This window comes from Puntigrus tetrazona, unplaced genomic scaffold (assembly GCF_018831695.1).
Source record: "Puntigrus tetrazona isolate hp1 unplaced genomic scaffold, ASM1883169v1 S000000769, whole genome shotgun sequence".
Lineage (NCBI taxonomy): Eukaryota > Metazoa > Chordata > Actinopteri > Cypriniformes > Cyprinidae > Puntigrus > Puntigrus tetrazona.
The window spans coordinates 423,390-441,826 of record NW_025048378.1 but is presented as its reverse complement, the minus strand read 5'-3'; the positions used below and the strand labels follow the sequence as shown (position 1 = coordinate 441,826).

At 36.8% G+C, this 18,437-nt stretch overlaps 1 protein-coding gene across 4 annotated transcripts in view; it reads left to right on the top strand.

Moving 5' to 3' along the window:
- The window catches only part of atp10b (ATPase phospholipid transporting 10B), a 38,681-nt gene that overhangs the window by 17,612 nt on the left and 2,632 nt on the right, over positions 1–18,437 (top strand). For 2 of the 4 annotated variants that reach the window (XM_043233210.1, XM_043233208.1), the window contains 14 exons: positions 1,290–1,417; positions 2,478–2,730; positions 3,702–3,916; positions 5,631–5,768; positions 7,157–7,625; positions 8,609–8,715; positions 8,785–8,911; positions 10,127–10,311; positions 13,504–13,768; positions 13,846–13,922; positions 15,478–15,603; positions 16,471–16,671; positions 17,694–17,774; positions 17,857–17,961. In XM_043233210.1, the coding sequence (XP_043089145.1) occupies positions 1,290–1,417; positions 2,478–2,730; positions 3,702–3,916; positions 5,631–5,768; positions 7,157–7,625; positions 8,609–8,715; positions 8,785–8,911; positions 10,127–10,311; positions 13,504–13,768; positions 13,846–13,922; positions 15,478–15,603; positions 16,471–16,671; positions 17,694–17,774; positions 17,857–17,961 (2,477 nt within the window). The remainder of the gene's footprint in view (positions 1–1,289; positions 1,418–2,477; positions 2,731–3,701; positions 3,917–5,630; positions 5,769–7,156; positions 7,626–8,608; positions 8,716–8,784; positions 8,912–10,126; positions 10,312–13,503; positions 13,769–13,845; positions 13,923–15,477; positions 15,604–16,470; positions 16,672–17,693; positions 17,775–17,856; positions 17,962–18,437) is intronic. The other 2 variants (XM_043233211.1, XM_043233209.1) reach the window with 2 other exon arrangements.

Sequence of the window (18,437 nt, the reverse complement as noted above, 5' to 3'; positions counted from 1 at the left end):
TATATAAAATGTATATTTTGAAGGAGTACGTCCACAGCTTTTTGTAAGCCATTGTGCTAAACGATTAGGTTTAATTACATCCATGTCCCAAAACCTTAAATAACAATAAAGTTCATTATTTGTATCCAAAGTAGGATGCATTGAGTCGATCTAAAAGTGACAGAAAAGACATTTATAATGTTACAAAAGGATTCTATTTCTAGTCAGTTTTTAGTGATCTGTAGCAATAACCAAAAATGCATTGGTTATTATAAATTATAAAAATTATAAACTTTCATTAGAGATTATATATATATATATATATATATATATATATATATATATATATATATATATATATATATATATATATATATAAAAATGCATTGCATGGGTAAAAAATATTTTTTCTTTTATGCCAATGTATATATATATATATATATATGTGTATATATATATATATATATATATATATATATATATATATATATATATATATATATATATATATATATATATGTATATATATATATATATATATATATATATATATATATTCAATGATTTTTGCATAAAAGAAAAAAATATTTTTTACCCATGCAATGCATTTTTGGTTTATATATATATATATATATATATATATATATATATATATATATATATATATATATATATATATATATATATATATATATATATATATATATATATATAGGTCATGTTCCATTAAAAATGTATTAAATTAGTAAATTTCCTATTATAAATATATCCCAACTCAATGCATTGCCGAGAACTTCATTCGGACAACTTTAAAGGTGATATTTTTTTGCACCCTCAGATTCCAGACTTTCAAATAATCGTGTCTCGCTCAAATACGGCCACACCCTATCAAACCGTGCATCCATGGAAAGCTTGCAACGTGTAAATCTCCATAAAAAAAAACGACCCTCGCGGTCCAGCATCGCATTCGTCAAAGACAATTTCCACCGCAGCAATGCTAAGTGATTTCCGAGGGATCACGTGCCCGAAGATTACTTGAACTCCAGAAGCTGTTCTTCATCACGCGGGCGGCTGATCTCCCAGCAGTCCACAGAGATAAAGAAGAAAGTGCTGTTACGACCTCACACAATCCTCACGCTCTGCCGAGGAAGGACGCCACAGACGCCCAGAATAGCTCTCTCACACGCCAGTCTCTCATGAAAGCAGTGATTAATCTCGCTCTCTCTTTCTCTGGGCTTCGACTTCAACGACGCTTCATTGCAATATCTATATTGAAATACGGTAGTGATATAAATGTCTCTCTGTCACAGGCCATGCGATCTGGTTGGAAACGTTTACCAGCATGCCCTCGTACGTCGTCCCTGACACTAATGGCAATTACACTCCCTCGGTCCTAGCGGGATTTTACATGTTCTTCACCATGATCATCTTACTGCAGGTACGCAGTCTGTTTAAGTCCAAATAATGGGCACGTTCCAGTATCGCAGCGTACAATAAAACTAGTTTTATGCTTCACTTCTTCGTTCAGCCTATGGGGATGGTTTACTATTACCATCGGTTGCTCACCCTCGGGTTAGTCGGCAAAAGCAGATATTTTTAGGAATGTAGGCATAGTTCGCCAAAGCCACCGACTTGCGTGGTGTTTATTTATTTTCTTGAAGTCAGTGAGAGCCGAGAAGCGTTCGGATCTGAAGACAGAGCTGAGGAATGAATAACGACGTTTCAGGCGTTTTAGGCTGCTTAAAATCAAATAGAACAGTGTTTTTATTTATTCATGTATTATTTTATTATTATAAAATGCCACATATTTGCGCGCTAAATCACGTTAGCATGTGGTTTTTGAGCATTACTTTTTGTTTTGGGAACACATCAACATTTTTATTGTAAAAAATCGTTTCACATTATTTATGTATCCGTCTTTCCAGATGATATATATATATATATACACACATGTATACATATATTTTTAGATATTTCAAAAGCATTTTATATAATAAAACAATAGTTTTTAAAAATTATACAAAAATTTAAGTATTATTTTAATTATTTAAAAAAATTTAATCTATGTTTAATTGTTTGTGTATATATATATATATATATATATATATATATATGTGTATATATATATATATATATATATATATATATATATATATATATTATATTACATATATAATTACATATATAAATTATTGATATATATTGATGCTCAAGTTTCTGGAAACAGTGATCAAACAAATATTTTTATTTGGTTTATAGAAAATCAGCCAACACTTTTATGCCTAGCTATCAGGCTACGCCTAATAAGTGACAACTTAAACTTGTCCAAAATGTTATAAAATTTTATAATATTTACTTTCACCCTCCGAAGGTTTCTGTGCATTTCCTGGAGGTTTTTTTCACCTCGTTGATCAGGGAAAAGCCTTACGTCGCACCCCGTTCCCGTAAAGACTCGCAGAGGACTCCTAGCACTAATATTTCCAGGACTTTCTCTTCAGGTGATGATCCCCGTCTCGCTGTACGTGTCCATTGAGCTGGTGAAGATAGGGCAGATCTTCTTCATCACTCACGACTTGGAGCTGTACGACGAGGAGCTGGACAGCCGGGTCCAGTGCCGTGCTTTGAACATCACCGAGGACTTGGGACAGATCCAGTACGTCTTCTCAGACAAGACAGGGACGCTAACAGAAAACAAGATGGTGTTCAGGCGCTGCTCCGTCATGGGGACCGAATATAGCCATGAGGAGAACGGTGCGTTTGGAAAGCTCATCGCTGCGCTGATTATTAATATATCAGCTTTTAAATATTTGCAATATTTATCTCTCCTGTTTGGTTTTATTGCACTTTTGCTTTTTGAAGATTTAAAAAATATAAAGTGCCCCTGTTATTGGGTAATGATTTAGCATTTTGGTTTTGGGAGGTCAAAAATCGCTTTCATCGTCTTATAATATGCATTTATTTTTACCGCACTTATTTATTGACGCCCGCACGATTCGCTCAATGATCGGTTTTTCCGAGCTTTGCGTGACTCTAATCTGCAGTGATTGGTCAATCGGTTTCATTTTTTCTTTAGATCAATCAGTGTTCGTTAGAGAAGCGACCGCTTTGTGTACAGCGTTACCGGGGAAACACATACTTTTAGCGCCCCTAGTGGTGAAAAATAAATGAGCATTTTCATTTAGACCAATGCAAAGACACCAACAAGTGGGAGGGGACGTGCTAATGTTTCACGCTGATGTCAAAACGAAACGGCGTTTTAAAAACGTCTCGTTTCAATGATTCAGAGTCGACTTTTTCTCACGAGAGACATATATACAGTGTTCGCTTTCAGACCGAAAACTTTGTCGTATGTTTTCATTCGCTTAGAGCTGTGTTAAACACTGCATGAAAGATCATTTTCAATAATCCTTAACAGGAGCACTTTAAATATTTTTAATAATTAAAAATATGACCATAGTTTTTTTTCAGCTATTCCGTGCTTTTTTGCTTTTTTGTTTTTTAATTTTCAATTTTTTTCAATTTTTCCCTCCTATTGAATTTATTTAATTGCTCTCTAATGCTAATTCGACCCCGTTTAGTAAATCTACCCCCAAATGTTACATTTTGAAGTTTTTCAAATGAATTAGTTTTTTTTTTTATTAATGTATGTTCAGTTAAATGTTTTCTTTAGTTTGCCATAATAGGCCATAATGAGGGTGTCTGTTATTTTTGGCGTCGCTCAGCTGCTCGTTTGACGGTCGTCAGTGGAGCGAACGAAGAGGAGGAGGTCACTATCTACCAACAGACAAAGCTTCCTCCGCTCTTCCCTCTGGAAGAATTACAGGACATCCACGCAGGGGACAAAAATCGCGCCAACACTCAAGCAGCAGCTGCCAATCGGCGCAGATCAAAAGTGGCAGCAGGAGCCCAAAGTGACATGGCCTTCAGCAGTCCTCTGGTGAGATCACAGATCAGAAGACGCTCATATCTGTGTGTTCGGGTGGAGGCTGGGAATCCAGGAAGATTTGTTTCGCAAGCAAAAGCCTCTTTCAGGCTCACTGGAAAAATGCGACTCTGCCTATATTTTTGAGCATGCGCCTATGCATAAAATGCAACGCAGTTTCCAAACGAAATGATCGTGATTGGCGACCGCTTCGTTTTTGCACGGTTCCTTGCGCAAAAGTATGCTGTGACATCCAAGCACTTTTACCGTAGTGCATGATTTGTAGACAATAACGTTTTGATGATTGCTGTGCATACTGTAACCAGTGTGTGTGTGCGGCTTTTCTAATTGAGTAAACTTGCTCGGTAGCGCACCTGATACGGCTGTGATATTTGCAACAACCAATGAAACGCAAAAGAGTGAACCGTCCATTTTAGGCAAAATTTAACAAGCTTTTTAGTGTCACTTCCAAACTGCTGTGCTGCAAGCAACTGTACCCACAGGCGCCGGTCAGTTTAATGCATCCGAAGTAGAGAAAGAAAAATTCTACCGTGCCTTATAGCGCCTCCCGTGGTCATGTCACTTAAAAAAAAGCGATGCAAAACATGCCCAGAACAACATGCAGTACTTCAGGTTTGAGAAATGGACGAGTCACGTACTTTCAGTGAGCCTGCTTTGCAAGATCCACTAAATATATAGAAAATATGACTATTTTTGTGTTGTTTTTCGTTATAGATATCTAAACGTTGTCAAAATCAAGATGCGTTTCCCTATGAGGCGATATCTGTCATCCTTTACATAATTAAATGTATTTCCAAGCCTGTATTAATTTCTTTCTTCTGTTGGCAACCAAACAGTTGGCCATAATATTTGTTTCCCTACTACGGCGAATCAACGACAACCACAAAAGAAGTTATTAATATTAACTAATAATAATACAGGTTTGGAGCATCACGATGGCAGAGTTTTCATTTTTGGGTGAGCTGTCGCTTTAAATCTTGTTTCCAGAAAAACGGCGTTAGTTTTTGCTCAAAACAGGAAAAAATATGAATTAAATTTCCATTTGAATGAAGTTACCAACTATAAGGAGCTTTGTAACTACATGTCTACTTACTCTCAGAGTAGACCGTTGGGGTTAGCAGTATAAGTTGACATACACTTGTAAAGTATATATAGTCAGGGTGTAGTATGTAGTGTTAGAAGATATTAAGCCCAGTCTACTAATACTCTAATGACTGCTAGCTGACATGCAGTTGAAGAGTTAGCACAATGTGTACTAGTATGTGAACAGAATAAATCACTGGCAAATACTTTTTAATGCAGAAGCTAAAAAAAGGATGCATCTTGATCAAAAATACTAAGAGAGAAGAGAAAACATTTTTTTGTTTTGCAGTGCAAGGGCAATTCAGATGGCCAGTCCACGCGATGCTCAAATATTGCAAACGACGGCATATTAAATCGTTTGAAGGAGGCCGAGGTGTGTGATTTGCCCGCAGATGGCCGAGCAGTTTGGTGTCGGTTACGAGCACAGCGATGCTGGCCGGGATCGATCCCGAGGACATATGGAGCCGCCGGGGAGCATTAAACATGGGCTACTGATACCGTACAGACCGCCTCGCGCCCCGCTGACTCTCCCGCCTTTCGTCGTCGTGCGATTTTCCACCTATGGAAACAAACGCGCGCTCCTTGTTGTGCATGACGTAACGGCAGCCGTGTTTCGTCCCGACAGGAAACGGTGGTGGTTCCAGACAGGAAGCTGATGCAGGAGGCGGAGGGCGGCCGGGACGGGCCCTACCTGGACTTTTTCCTGGCTCTGGCCATCTGCAACACGGTGCTGGTTTCCTCCTCGACGGCCCAAAGACAGAGGGTGAGAGCCCGAGCAAATAACACCAGGCCGCCGAGATCTTCTACCACCGCCCCTTCGCTAATTCTTCTTCGCGGCCGTAATTGCTGCATTTTAATTCTTACTTGGCGCGGGCGATTGGATTGGCCATCCGTCGTCCCTGAAGTGCGGCCCACGCGCGTCCGTAATGAGTCCGGTCCGAGAGAGGAGTTTAGCGAAGCTGAGGATCCTTCACTGCCGGTCGGCGCTAATTTCCCAAATTGCACCCGAGGACCCCGAGCGAAGCACTTTGTCCAGGGTGGAAATTATATTTGGCCTCAGACCTGAGATGTTCAAAGACATCGGGTCAACGTTAATTAAGTCGATTACCAACGGAGCATGATTGTATCACCCTGGGTCCATCACAGCTTTAACAATGTGTGTGATGCTACCTGAAGAGCGCCCTTATTAGTGGAGTTTAGAGCCGTCGCTCGGGAGCGCAGGGGCTCCGTTTCAACATTAGTGAGGTTTCTAGTTCAGCATGACACACGAGAAAATCTGAACTAGTGTAACTCAGTGATTCATTTCGGAATTAGAATTTTATCGGTTACTATGGAAACGAACAAATACCAATATAATGCTAGTTAATACAACTTCCACGGCTATATTTGATGAAGGTTTTTAACGTGCACTGCTGTTTTAAAGTTTGGGTTCATGTTCAAAAATACAGTAAAAATAGGAATATTGCGAAATGTTATTTTGAAGTGACTTTTTTCCGAGTTCAGAGCGTTATGCGGTAATGCATGGACTCCAATTATAGAATAACCAATTATTAATAAAAAAGTATTTTTAGATTTTCGCGTATTTGATTACAAAACGCAGGGACATTTTTTTAAATATTTATAGTATCTTCAGTGTTTCGTATTCTTTGTGTACTTTAGAGCGTTAGGCAGGAACATTGGCTTAATATGTAATTAATATTTATTATTCATCATAATTGACTGAACACGAAAAAATCTGATTTATTTCATAATTTAGTTTTTTTACCAATTGTTAAAAAAATATATATATATATATATATATATATATATATATATATATATATATATATATAATTATATTATAGGTATAAATTAAAAAGTTTTGTTTTATTTTTTAAGAATACATTTAGAATAGAGAGCGCAAAGATTTAGAGGCTCAAATAAAGACTTTTTCGCAATTAATTAACTATTGTTCATTATTAAATAAATAAATATTAAATATAAAATCAATATTATTCATGATTTATATTTATGTACACATAATTATGCATGACAGCACATAGTAGTTATGTGAGTAGACTGCCAGCGTTAAGACTCATTAAACAGACTCGATAATTCATTTAGACACAAGTGAGCTAAATTGACATGAACAGTAAATGTATATTTTTCCAGGTCAAAGGGCGGCGTAACTCCTCGTCCCCGGGAGGCTCCTTTCATGAGATGCAGCAGTGGTTTAGAAAGTCTTCCGTGGGGAGGCTTTTCACCTCCGTGAGACGAGGAGACGCTCTCTCGGATCCGTTCTCCATCGATGAAGACCGGCCCGCCTCGGGACGCGAGGTTAAGAGCGCTCAGCGCGGGTCAGAGGAGCTGTGTTACGAGGCCCACAGCCCAGATGAGGCCGCTCTCGTTCACGCCGCAAAGGCTTATGGGTTCACCCTGCTGGAGCGCAGCCCTCGTCACGTGACCGTCAAGCTGCCCGGCGAAGCTCTGCTGAGGTTCGAGGTGCTGGACGTCCTGACCTTCGACCCCACGAGGAGGAGGATGTCCATCATCGTGCGACATCCGCGCACCAATCAGATCGTCATGTACACTAAAGGAGCTGACTCGGCCGTCATGGAGAGACTGGGGAGCGTGTTCTCAGGTATATATATATATATATATATTTCAATAATGTGTGAATATATTGTACAATGTAATATATTGTAGAATGTAATTTCATTTCCAGCATCATTACTCCAATCTGCGGTGATTTTTGAAGCCTCTTCTGCTCAATGAGGCTGCATTTATTCCATCACGTGTACAGTAAAAATGGCGAATTTTATATTAAATTAAAAAAGCTGATTTCTGTGTGAAAATGTGTTAAAATGTAATTTATGTTCCTGTGATCAAAGCTGAATTGTGTCAGTGTCACACGATCCTCCATTTTTTTTTTTTATTACATGTTAATTAATACATTTCATTTTTAGGAATCAATTGAATGCATACTTGTTGAATAAAATTATGCATTTCTTAAATTTAAAAAAAATGGTTACTGTACATAGATGCATGTCCCCATTTGTAAATTTCAATTATTAATTTTTAAATTTTACTACAAGCACAAATAATTAAACATAGATGAATTTACAATATTAATATAATATTATTTTTAAAATAATTAATTAAAATAATATTTACATTTTTGTATAATTTTTAAAAACTATTGTTTTATTATATAAAATGCTTTTGAAATATCTAAAAATATATGTATACGTGTGTATATATATATATATATATATATATATATATATATATATATTTTTTTTTTTTTTTTTTTAATAGAACAAAAATTAAGATTGTTTTAAAATTAGCTTGTTTTATTCATTTATTTATTAATTATTATTATTATTATTATTATTTTTTTTTTTTTTATGAATTGAGCAAAAGTAGAGTTGATTAAAAAATTAGTAGATGCTGACTGATAAATCCAAAATCCACATAAAAGTATAATTAAAACTATAATGATCCAGACACGTTTTATTCGAGGTCTTCCGAAATCAAACGCTAGCTCAGCATGGCAAAGCAACGGGATCAGATCTAAGGTTTCAGCATTTAAATGAAACGTAATCGAAATGTCATTCCTGACAGACGTGACGCGAGCGGACAGCGAGGCGAAGCAGCTTGCTGTAAAAACTCAGAAGGACCTCGACATGTACGCCAGGAACGGACTACGCACGCTCTGCTTCGCCAAGAAGGTAGGAGCTTCAGTGGAGGGCGTCGTAGGAGAGCCCGGCGACTGAAGAGCGCTGTGTGTTTCTCTGAAGGTCATCGGCGAGCAGGAGTTCAGGGCCTGGTCGGCGCTCAGACGCGAGGCTCTGTCGGCGATGGAGGAGAGAGAAGAGCGTCTGATGGAGACCGCTGCCTTCCTCGAGAACGGCTTCACTCTGCTGGGTACACAGACACAACAGCTTTTCTTTCATAGTAACTCGATTAAAAGAAACGAGCTTCCACTTTTAGGAACCCATGGAAGCCACGTGACAAAAAAAGGGAATTTTTTTTTTTTTTTTATCTCAAATAAATTTGTAATAAATTTAAATTTTTCTTTTTTTTCTGCAACTGAATAAAAAAATCTAATTGATTGCTTTTTATCCAACAATCAGATTTTTTTCTTCTTCTCACAGTTCTGGAGGTTGTTCTCTAATTTCTGAGTTCACATTTTCCAATTCTGTTATAATGTTTCTGCCGTCGTATAAAAATAGTAATAGTACCTTTTTTTTTTACAAACCTTGTTTCTGACTTTTTTAATCCTTGAATTCAGAGTTTATATCTTGCAAATTAGTAAACTTTTTATCTCGCAGTACTGAGCTTTTCCTTGAAATCAGTTCATATCTTGCAATTATTTAATTTAATTTAATGTTATTTAATTTAATTTAATGTTATTTAATTTAATTTAATTGTATAATTTAATGTTATTTAATTTAATTTTATTTATTTAATTGTATGTTACTTAATTTAATTTTATGTTATTTACTTTAATTTAATGTTATTTAATTTAATATAATTTAAGTTAATTTAATTTAATGTTATTTAATTTAATTGAATGTTATTTAATTTTATATTACTTAATTTAATTTAATTTAATGCTATTTAATTTAATTTAATGTTATTTAATTTAATATAATTTAAGTTAATTTAATTTAATGTTATTTAATTTAACTTAATGTTATTTAATTTAATTTAATTTAATTTTTAATTTTTTTGCCAAAACTAGCCCAAAGGAATAAAAAATTATTTTCAACTTTTTTTTACAAATCAGATTTTTGGTTTTTTATACAGTATCATATACTATAATTATAGTAACTGTGTGTGTGTGTGTGTGTGTGTGTGTGTGTTTTACGGTTTAGAAAATTAAAAAGGTAATAGGACTTTGTTTCTCATAAATGTGAGTTATATCTCTAATTTCTGACTTCATTGTGAGTTTCTGTAGTAAAAAGGTAAAAAGGCACTTAGTTATAAAACTTTATATTTGTCACCTCTGACTTCTCCCCCTTGAAAGTTGACATGTTGCAGCTCACAGTGTTTTCAGACGATGTTAACTGTGTCTGAAGAGCGTAATAAGACTCAGAGTCGCTTCGGTGTAATCTGACCTTCTGGAGTCTCCCGCAGGGGCCACCGGCATCGAGGACCGTCTCCAAGAGAGCGTCCCAGAAACCATCAGGGCTCTGAGACGAGCTGGCATGAAGGTATGGGTGCTGACGGGGGACAAACCCGAGACGGCCGTCAACATCGCCTACTCCTGCAAGCTTCTGGAGCACCAGGACCTGGTCTTCACCTTCAGCACCAGGAGAAAGGTGCTTCGGCCGTTCACCACCTTAAAAAACTCAATGCTTTCGAGAGGCGAGACTAATTAAAAAGAATAAAAAAAAGATATTATCAATTTAAAGTCATATTACAATGACTTTACTCTCAAAAAGTATATCATTTTAATCTGATATAATATATAAAGGATTGGAGGTATAATAATAAACCTTTTATATGCTTGTATATATATATATATATATATATATATATATATATATATATATATATATATATATATATATGTATAAATATATACTTTTTTATTATTATGATTTTAATCTTGTAATGCTACTTTAAAAGATCCCGAATTTAATCTCATAACACCATAACTTTATTCTCAAAATATTGGGATTTAAATCCCACAAATGCTGCTTATTTTTTCTTTAAATATTACGACTTTAATCTCATATTGCTGACTTTAATTTTATTTAATGTTATAATTTAATGTTCTTTATTTTGAATATTAATTTAATGTTATTTAATTTAATGTTACTTAATTTAATGTTCTTTTATTTGCCAAAATGAATATTAATTTAATGTTATTTCATTTAATGTTACTTAATTTAATGTTATTTAATTTTATTTTACCAAAACTAGCCCAAAGCAATAAAAAATCTAAAGGTTTTTATTTTACAAATCAGATTTTTAGTTTTTATACAGTATCATATATACATTTTAGCAACTGCATGTGTGTGTGTGTGTGTGTGTGTGTGTGCATGTGTTACAGTATAGAAAATTAAAAAGGGAATAGGACTTTGTTTCTCATAAATGTGAGTTATATCTCTCATTTCTGACAACTTTTCCCCCTTTGAACTGTGAGTTTGCATTTCACAATTCAGCAGTAAAAAGGTAGTTATAAACCTATGCACGTGTCCCTTCTGACTTCTCCCCCTTGAAAGCCTGCACGTCTCAGCTCAGTGTTTTCAGACGATGTTACCTGTTCTTAAAGGTGTCCGTATCGTCAAAGAGCGACGCTGTGCACGCGCACTGTTGGTCGTGTGGTGCACATGTTGTCTGGGACCTAAAACACTGGACCTGCTTTATCAGGGACAACAGAGGCTTCGGTGCTGCACTCTTTCGTCCCCCGAACTTCTTCAAACACACACATTTGTCAGAAACGCCGTTTTTCACTTGGTGTCTGTGTTTAAGAGGAAAAGTGAATGGCTCGCATCGCCGCTCTGTAATGCCGTTTCCACACGTCCGAGGAGGGCAGACACCCTTCTAGTTTCGTCTCGACGTTAAACCTCTTCCTCGCGCGTTGTTTTTACGCACGCTTTGCGGAATGCCTCGCCGCGCGCGCCCCGGTTTTTCGCGCCGTTCGCATCTCAGCTCACCCCCTGAATAGAAATCTGTGCGGAAATGAGTCGCGTGGCGGGGCGAAATGCGCAAAGACTGAAATTTCGTTTCGCCGTGAGCCAGGTCGCGTTAAAATATTCTCGTGAATATTAATTAGACCGTGACGTCATTGCAAGATAACGCGCGCGCGATCTCGTTCAGGATGGGAGACGCTCGATGTGACGTCAGTTTCGCCACAGCGCTCTTGTTATCGTCACCGCAAACTGAAAGCGTGATGGGAAATGACTCGGTGACGTCACGGCTTAGAAGCAAGCTCATTGGCTTGGAACAACCGCGCGAACGATTTCTCGAGGATCACGTGACACCGGAGATAACGACGCTAAAAATTCCACAGAGATGGAAATTTCATCTTAAGAGATGTTCGCTTGGGAAACAGCTATTTTAAATCGTAATAATATATCACGTTTTTTGGTTTTAGATCATGTAAATGCAGCAAAAAAAAATCATTAAATAATTACAGTAAAAATTACAACCCCCCACACTTTTGAATGGTGTTGTAAGCTAAACGACCTGTCCATTACATTCATTAGCAACACTTTAAAATAAGGTTAATTAAATAACTATGTGAAATAAAAATGAACAATAATTTTACGGAATTTATTTAATGCAGATTTCATAATTATTTAAAAAATTTTTATGTTAGTCAATGCATTAACGGCGCATAATCAGATTCAAATTAAGTGCTTGTAATTGAAGTTACATTTTAAAATGCTTTAATCAGACCACAGCTGCTTTTTAAATATTTTTATCAATATTCACAATTCTTGCTAATTTCATTTTTGACCGATGAGTGAAGAGACGTTCCTCATAAGGGACTTTTAAAATGATTTATTTAAATGTAAAAAATTTCGATCAATAAACTGACCGTATTTACTTTCGTTTACGTATTTTTTTTTACATCATTATGGTGCAAGATTACCGTTTAAATCAATGTGATAAAGGATATATTTAAATTTAAATTTTTCGATCAATAAATTGACCGTATTAACTTTCTCTTAGCGTTTTTTTACATCATTTTTTTTACATCATTACCGTTTAAATCAATGTGATAAATGAGTTAAGTCAAATGTAATCTAAAAACAATCCAAAAGTAATCAGATTATATTACCTAAAATGTGTAACGGATTACGTTACTCGCTACTAATTTTGTCATGTACTCTGGAATCAGTAACAAATTACAATTTGTAAGAAGTCCACCCAAAAGGTGGTGATAAGATTCCCTAAATAGCAAAGATTAAAGTCTCAAAACTCAAAAAATATGTCACAGAGTGCGTTTATTTCCATGTTTAGGTAGAGAAAGTAGGCGGAGCTATGTGTCGCTGCGGGCGCCATGTTCTGGAGACGCTGAGTTTCTTGTTTGTGTCTCCAAAAGAGAGGACACGACTAGAAACCAGTGTTAAGTTGCGTTTTCAACACCGTTCCAGAACAGTTAAACATGCAGACGTGGCGTTACGATACGATGCAGTCGTGATAATCAGCAACTACGTCTCTGGATGCAACAAATGCCTCATTTGTAGTAAGTTTTATTGTTTCGGTGTCATCGCGTTATGATGAGGGGCCACATGCTTGAGGTATTCAGCCAATCGCTAGCACTGAATGGCTAGCCAATGAGAGCGCACCTCGCTTCTTTAGAACGATTAGCTAGTTTAAATCGACCCGTTTCAGGAGGCGGGGCTCGGAGGAGAAACGTTAATGTACAGTATGCCGTTTTTTGCACCTTTAACCCGCATTACACCAAATAATGTTCATCACGTGACACGTAACCTTTAAGTGCATGCAATGTAAAGATGGCTGAAAGGCTAACGCGCTTCTCTGTTCCGTTCCAGTCCGTGTGTAAAGCCCGGCTGGAGGACACGCTAGGAGAGCTCCGGCGGAGCAGGCTGTCTCCAGGAGAGCCGGTGGAGCCCAGCGTCGGGCTGGTGATCGACGGGCCCACTCTGAGCATGGCCATGTCGGACGAGCTGCTGGAGCCCTTCGTGGAGCTCTGCAAGTTCTGCCGGGCGGTGCTCTGCTGTCGAGTGACGCCGCTGCAGAAGAGCGCCGTGGTCGAGCTCGTCCGCCGCAAGCTCGGGGTCATGACCCTCGCCGTCGGTAACGAGGCTGGGGGGGCTTTCTGAATTCGTTCGTGAGGTCCGTGAAGCGACTTACGATCCGTGTCTGTGACGCAGGTGACGGCGCCAACGACGTGAACATGATCCGAGCCGCGGACGTCGGCGTTGGAGTTTCCGGACAAGAGGGCATGCAGGTTTGGGTTTTATGAAAATGAATTATGTAGCATTTGATTAAGCTTTTAAGTAAACATTGCGCCGTCGATCTGAATGAAAGTGCTTCTCGAACCTTGATTTTGTCCTATCAGGAATTATTCTTAAAGTAATAGTTCACCCAAAAACGAGATTTACCCCGTATTTTGCTCACCCTGAAGCCGTCCTAGGTGTATATGACTTTCTTCTTTCAGACGAACACAGTAAAAAATGCATCCTGGCTCTTCCGAGCTTGGCCATGCTGGTGGATAGTGGCCGTTATTCGATCCGTCACGAAACTAACCTTGTGTCGTGCAACAAAAATATTTCTAGTTTTAAAATTGTAACGTAAATAACGTCTTTTCTAAGTTGAGGCTTCTTGGCTGACGCATGACTCGACGTATGACGCAACTTACTTCATGCATTGCACGTCGAGTCAGAAGTCAGCCGAGATGCCGCTGCTCGGTCAGTTATTTATAATTATAATTTTAAAGCAAAAAAACATTTTTGGTACGACAAAACCCATCGATCTGCTTCAGAAGACACGTGATAACCCCCTGAAGGCGTATAGGTTAGTTCTACTTTGCAGCGCTTGCAGATATATCTGATTTACCGACGTTCAAAATAATGGCCACTATCCACGAGCATTACGGAGCTCGGAAGAGCCAGGATGCATTTTTAAAAAAATCACACTGCATTCATCTGAAATAATAAAATGTACTATTTTTTTTACGGTAGGTGCTTGCAGTCAGTTTAGCTACACTCAGATTAACAAATTTATTTGACCAACTTTCAAATGTTTTTTATTTAAATATAGCTTAAATAAATTGTTGGCAACCACTTCGCTTAAAAGTGCATGTTATCTTTTTTAAATAAAATATAATAACACATTAACACTTTTATAGCAATTACTCCAATTTAGACTTGTGTAGTTTACCGGCTTCAATTTTTGCAATCAATTTATTTCAGCTACATTCGAATAAACAAATTCAGTTGGTTAACATTTAACATTTTCTTCTAAATGTAGCTAAAATAATTGCTTTCCTTAAAACATCAGTAAACTTTTTTTTTAGCGTGACTTTTCGATATATTCAATATTTTAATCTGATCATGCTTATTTATTGTTACGTATTTATTCTGAACGTATTACAAGTCCGTTACCGATTACAGATTACATGATGATTAATGTAGTATTTTTAGATCACCTTCAGATTAGCTCACTTTAAACTAAATAAATAGAGGAAATATAATATTTTAATATTTTAATATTATATATATATATATATATATATATATATATATATATATATATATATATATATATATATATATATAAAAATAATAAAATAAAAAAATTATGAGCAATTTATGCAGTCATGCAATCCATAAAAAGTAGCTGTAATCTGATAATGACCATTTTAAAATGCAACATAATAATGCAATAACAAGTACTTAATTTTTAGAAGAATCCAGCTCATACGCAATCAGTCACTCCCTAGCACTGTCTACTAACTCTGTTGGTTTTCTGATGAGAGCAGCTGTGAAGTTTGTGTTGTGCAGGCTGTCATGGCCAGCGACTTCGCCATCACACGCTTCAAACACCTGCAAAGACTGCTGCTGGTTCACGGACACTGGTGCTACTCCAGGCTGGCCAACATGGTCGTCTATTTCTTCTACAAGAACGTGGTAATTGTCACCGTGGCAACCGAGTGCGTTACATTTAATGTGCGATTTTTTGCAGCAGCCAAAAATGCGAGTCTGTCGCGCCTGATTCGACAAAGACGTCGTTTCTCACAATTTCACAATCAAAGTCTTTGAATTTGAAGTTATAAAGTCAGAAATGCATATAAAGTTGCAATTGCGAGATGCAAACTGATAAAAGTTAACATCAATATAACAACATAATTGAAGTTATTAGAAGTTAGATATAAATTTGCAATTTATTTGTTTGCAATTTATTTATTTGTTATAGTTTTCTTCCCCTCTAAATTGGACTTAGCACTCAGCACCGCAAGAATAAAGTCATAACAGTGTGATAAATACTCACAATTATTATTTTTTTCATTTCTTATGCTGAAAATTCAGATTTGCCATCACGTTACTTTTTAAAATACATAAAAATAGAAATAAATATTGTTTATGTCATGTACCTTTGTGTGTGTACTGTGTATATTAATCATGCATCTATTTATATATTTATATATATAAATATAAATATAAATACACACACACATTAGTATGTATATATATATATATATATATATATATATATATATATATATATATATATATATATATATATATATATTGATATTACGTACTATAAATATATTTAATACAGAAATCAAACATAACTTATATTATTATACACTTATATTACTTAATATTAATCGCAATTAATACAAAACGTTATTTTTGTGGTGCATTAGAGAGTTTTAAGCGGCAGTGGAGACTGTAGGAGGAGACAATCGCTAAATGGCATGCCGTTATTTTCTCATCCGTCAATTCTAACCACTTTGGACGAAACTCTTGTGTTGATTTGGTTTCTCTCAGGCGTACGTGAACCTGCTCTTCTGGTATCAGTTCTTCTGCGGCTTCTCCGCCACAGCCATGATCGACTACTGGCTCATGATATTCTTCAACCTGTTCTTCACCTCTGCTCCTCCCATCATGTTTGGGATCATGGACAAAGAGGTGTCAGACTCCACGTTACTGAGGCTGCCCGAGCTCTATAAGAGAGGACAGCACTCAGAGGTGAGCCCTGACGCCGTCTGCGATCGCTGCGCTTTTCACAGAACCGCATTCATTCGGCTGCGGCGGCCGTAGTTATAGTCTCTAAATGCATTTAGCTGCTCTTTTCAAAACAAACAGAAACCATGGTTATCCATGGTATCCATAGAAACCACAGAAACCTACCCTGGCTCTTCCAAGCTCGGTAATGCTGGCGGATGGCGGCCATTGTTTTGAAGCTCCTTAAATCTCACATATATCCGCAAGCACTGCGTAAAACTAACATATACGCCTTCGGGGTGTTATCGCACGTCCTCTGAAGCAAATTTACCTTATGATATTAATATTTATGTTGCAAAAACCCATCGATCCGCTTCAGAGGACGTATAGTTTGGAAAGTCCATACAAATAGCATCCTCAAAGAAAAATGGAGCAATAAAGCGGCTTGGAATTGATTTCTATGCAAAATGAACACGCCGTTCGTTTACTCACCCCTTAATTGAAACCATGGTTCTTGGTGATTTATAAAATGCAAATCGGTGGATGTTTGTTTGTGTGAACGAAAAAAAACCAACATCACAGAACGAATAGCTCCCGGAGATATACTGAGGTCTTACGAAGCGAAACGATTGGTCTGTGCAAGAAATTGTGCTTTAACATTATTACCTGTAATCTGAGAAAAACACCCGAGAAAGCAGGCATCCATTTTCGAAAATGGCGCGCTAGCTGTGTTTTTGTTCGCGGTTCGATTGAGATTGGAGTCATCATTTCTGAGAAGTGTAATGAAACTCATGGGCTCGTATACTCTTTCAGACGCGTTCGTTTGCATTCCCAATTAGTCTGTATTATTAAAACTCAGTTGTAGTTGATGTGAAACTATTGAACTAGTGAATAAAGTTGTCTTCGTCGATTGATCTAGTTCAACCAATTCAAATGATCGGTTAAATAAAGTTCGGTTTCTCGCACGGAGCGATCGTTTCGCTTCATGAGACCTCGAAGCCTTGTTCATCATCACAAACTCAATTTCTTGCAACGTCCGACCGCAGGGCTACAGGCGCTCAACGTTTTGGATGGCGATTCTCGACGCTTTCTATCAGAGCCTGGCGTGCTTCTTCATTCCGTACTGGGTAAAGACGTCCGTTCAGACTGCTTCTGTGTCACGTGTCTCGGAGAAAGCTGCTTTCTGATCGTTTCTTTTGCTGTCTCAAGACGTACGGCGGTTCAGACGTCGGTATATTCGCGTTCGGCACCCCCATGAACACGGCGTCTCTGTTCACCATCATCCTGCATCTGGCCATTGAGATCAAGAGCTGGGTGAGTTTATGTGTTAAAGAAGAAATGCACGCTTTTATTAAGCAACAGCTGATGAAAATTGAGAGTGAAGGCTTTTATGTTGTTAGTATCGCAAAATATTTAAGCTTAAGAAATTAATCTTGCGTATTAGATGATGAATGGAAAAAAAAAACGTAATTTAATGATAATAAGATGTGCTTTAAGCAGCAAATTAGCATGATTTCTGAAAGATCATGTGACACTGAAGGCTGGAATAATGCTCGGTTTGATCACAGAAATAAATTGCATTTTAACAGATATCCTCATAAAAATGGCTATTTTAAACTGCAATAATATTTTAACAATTTTTAGCTTAATGTAGATTTGATCTAATTAACGCTAATAAGACTGCTTTTAAAAATGCAACTATTTTACAGGAGCCCCAAGCTTCTGAATGGCAGCTTTCTGAAAAAAACAAAAAAAAACAAAACATAAATATTATATAAAAAAAAACTAAA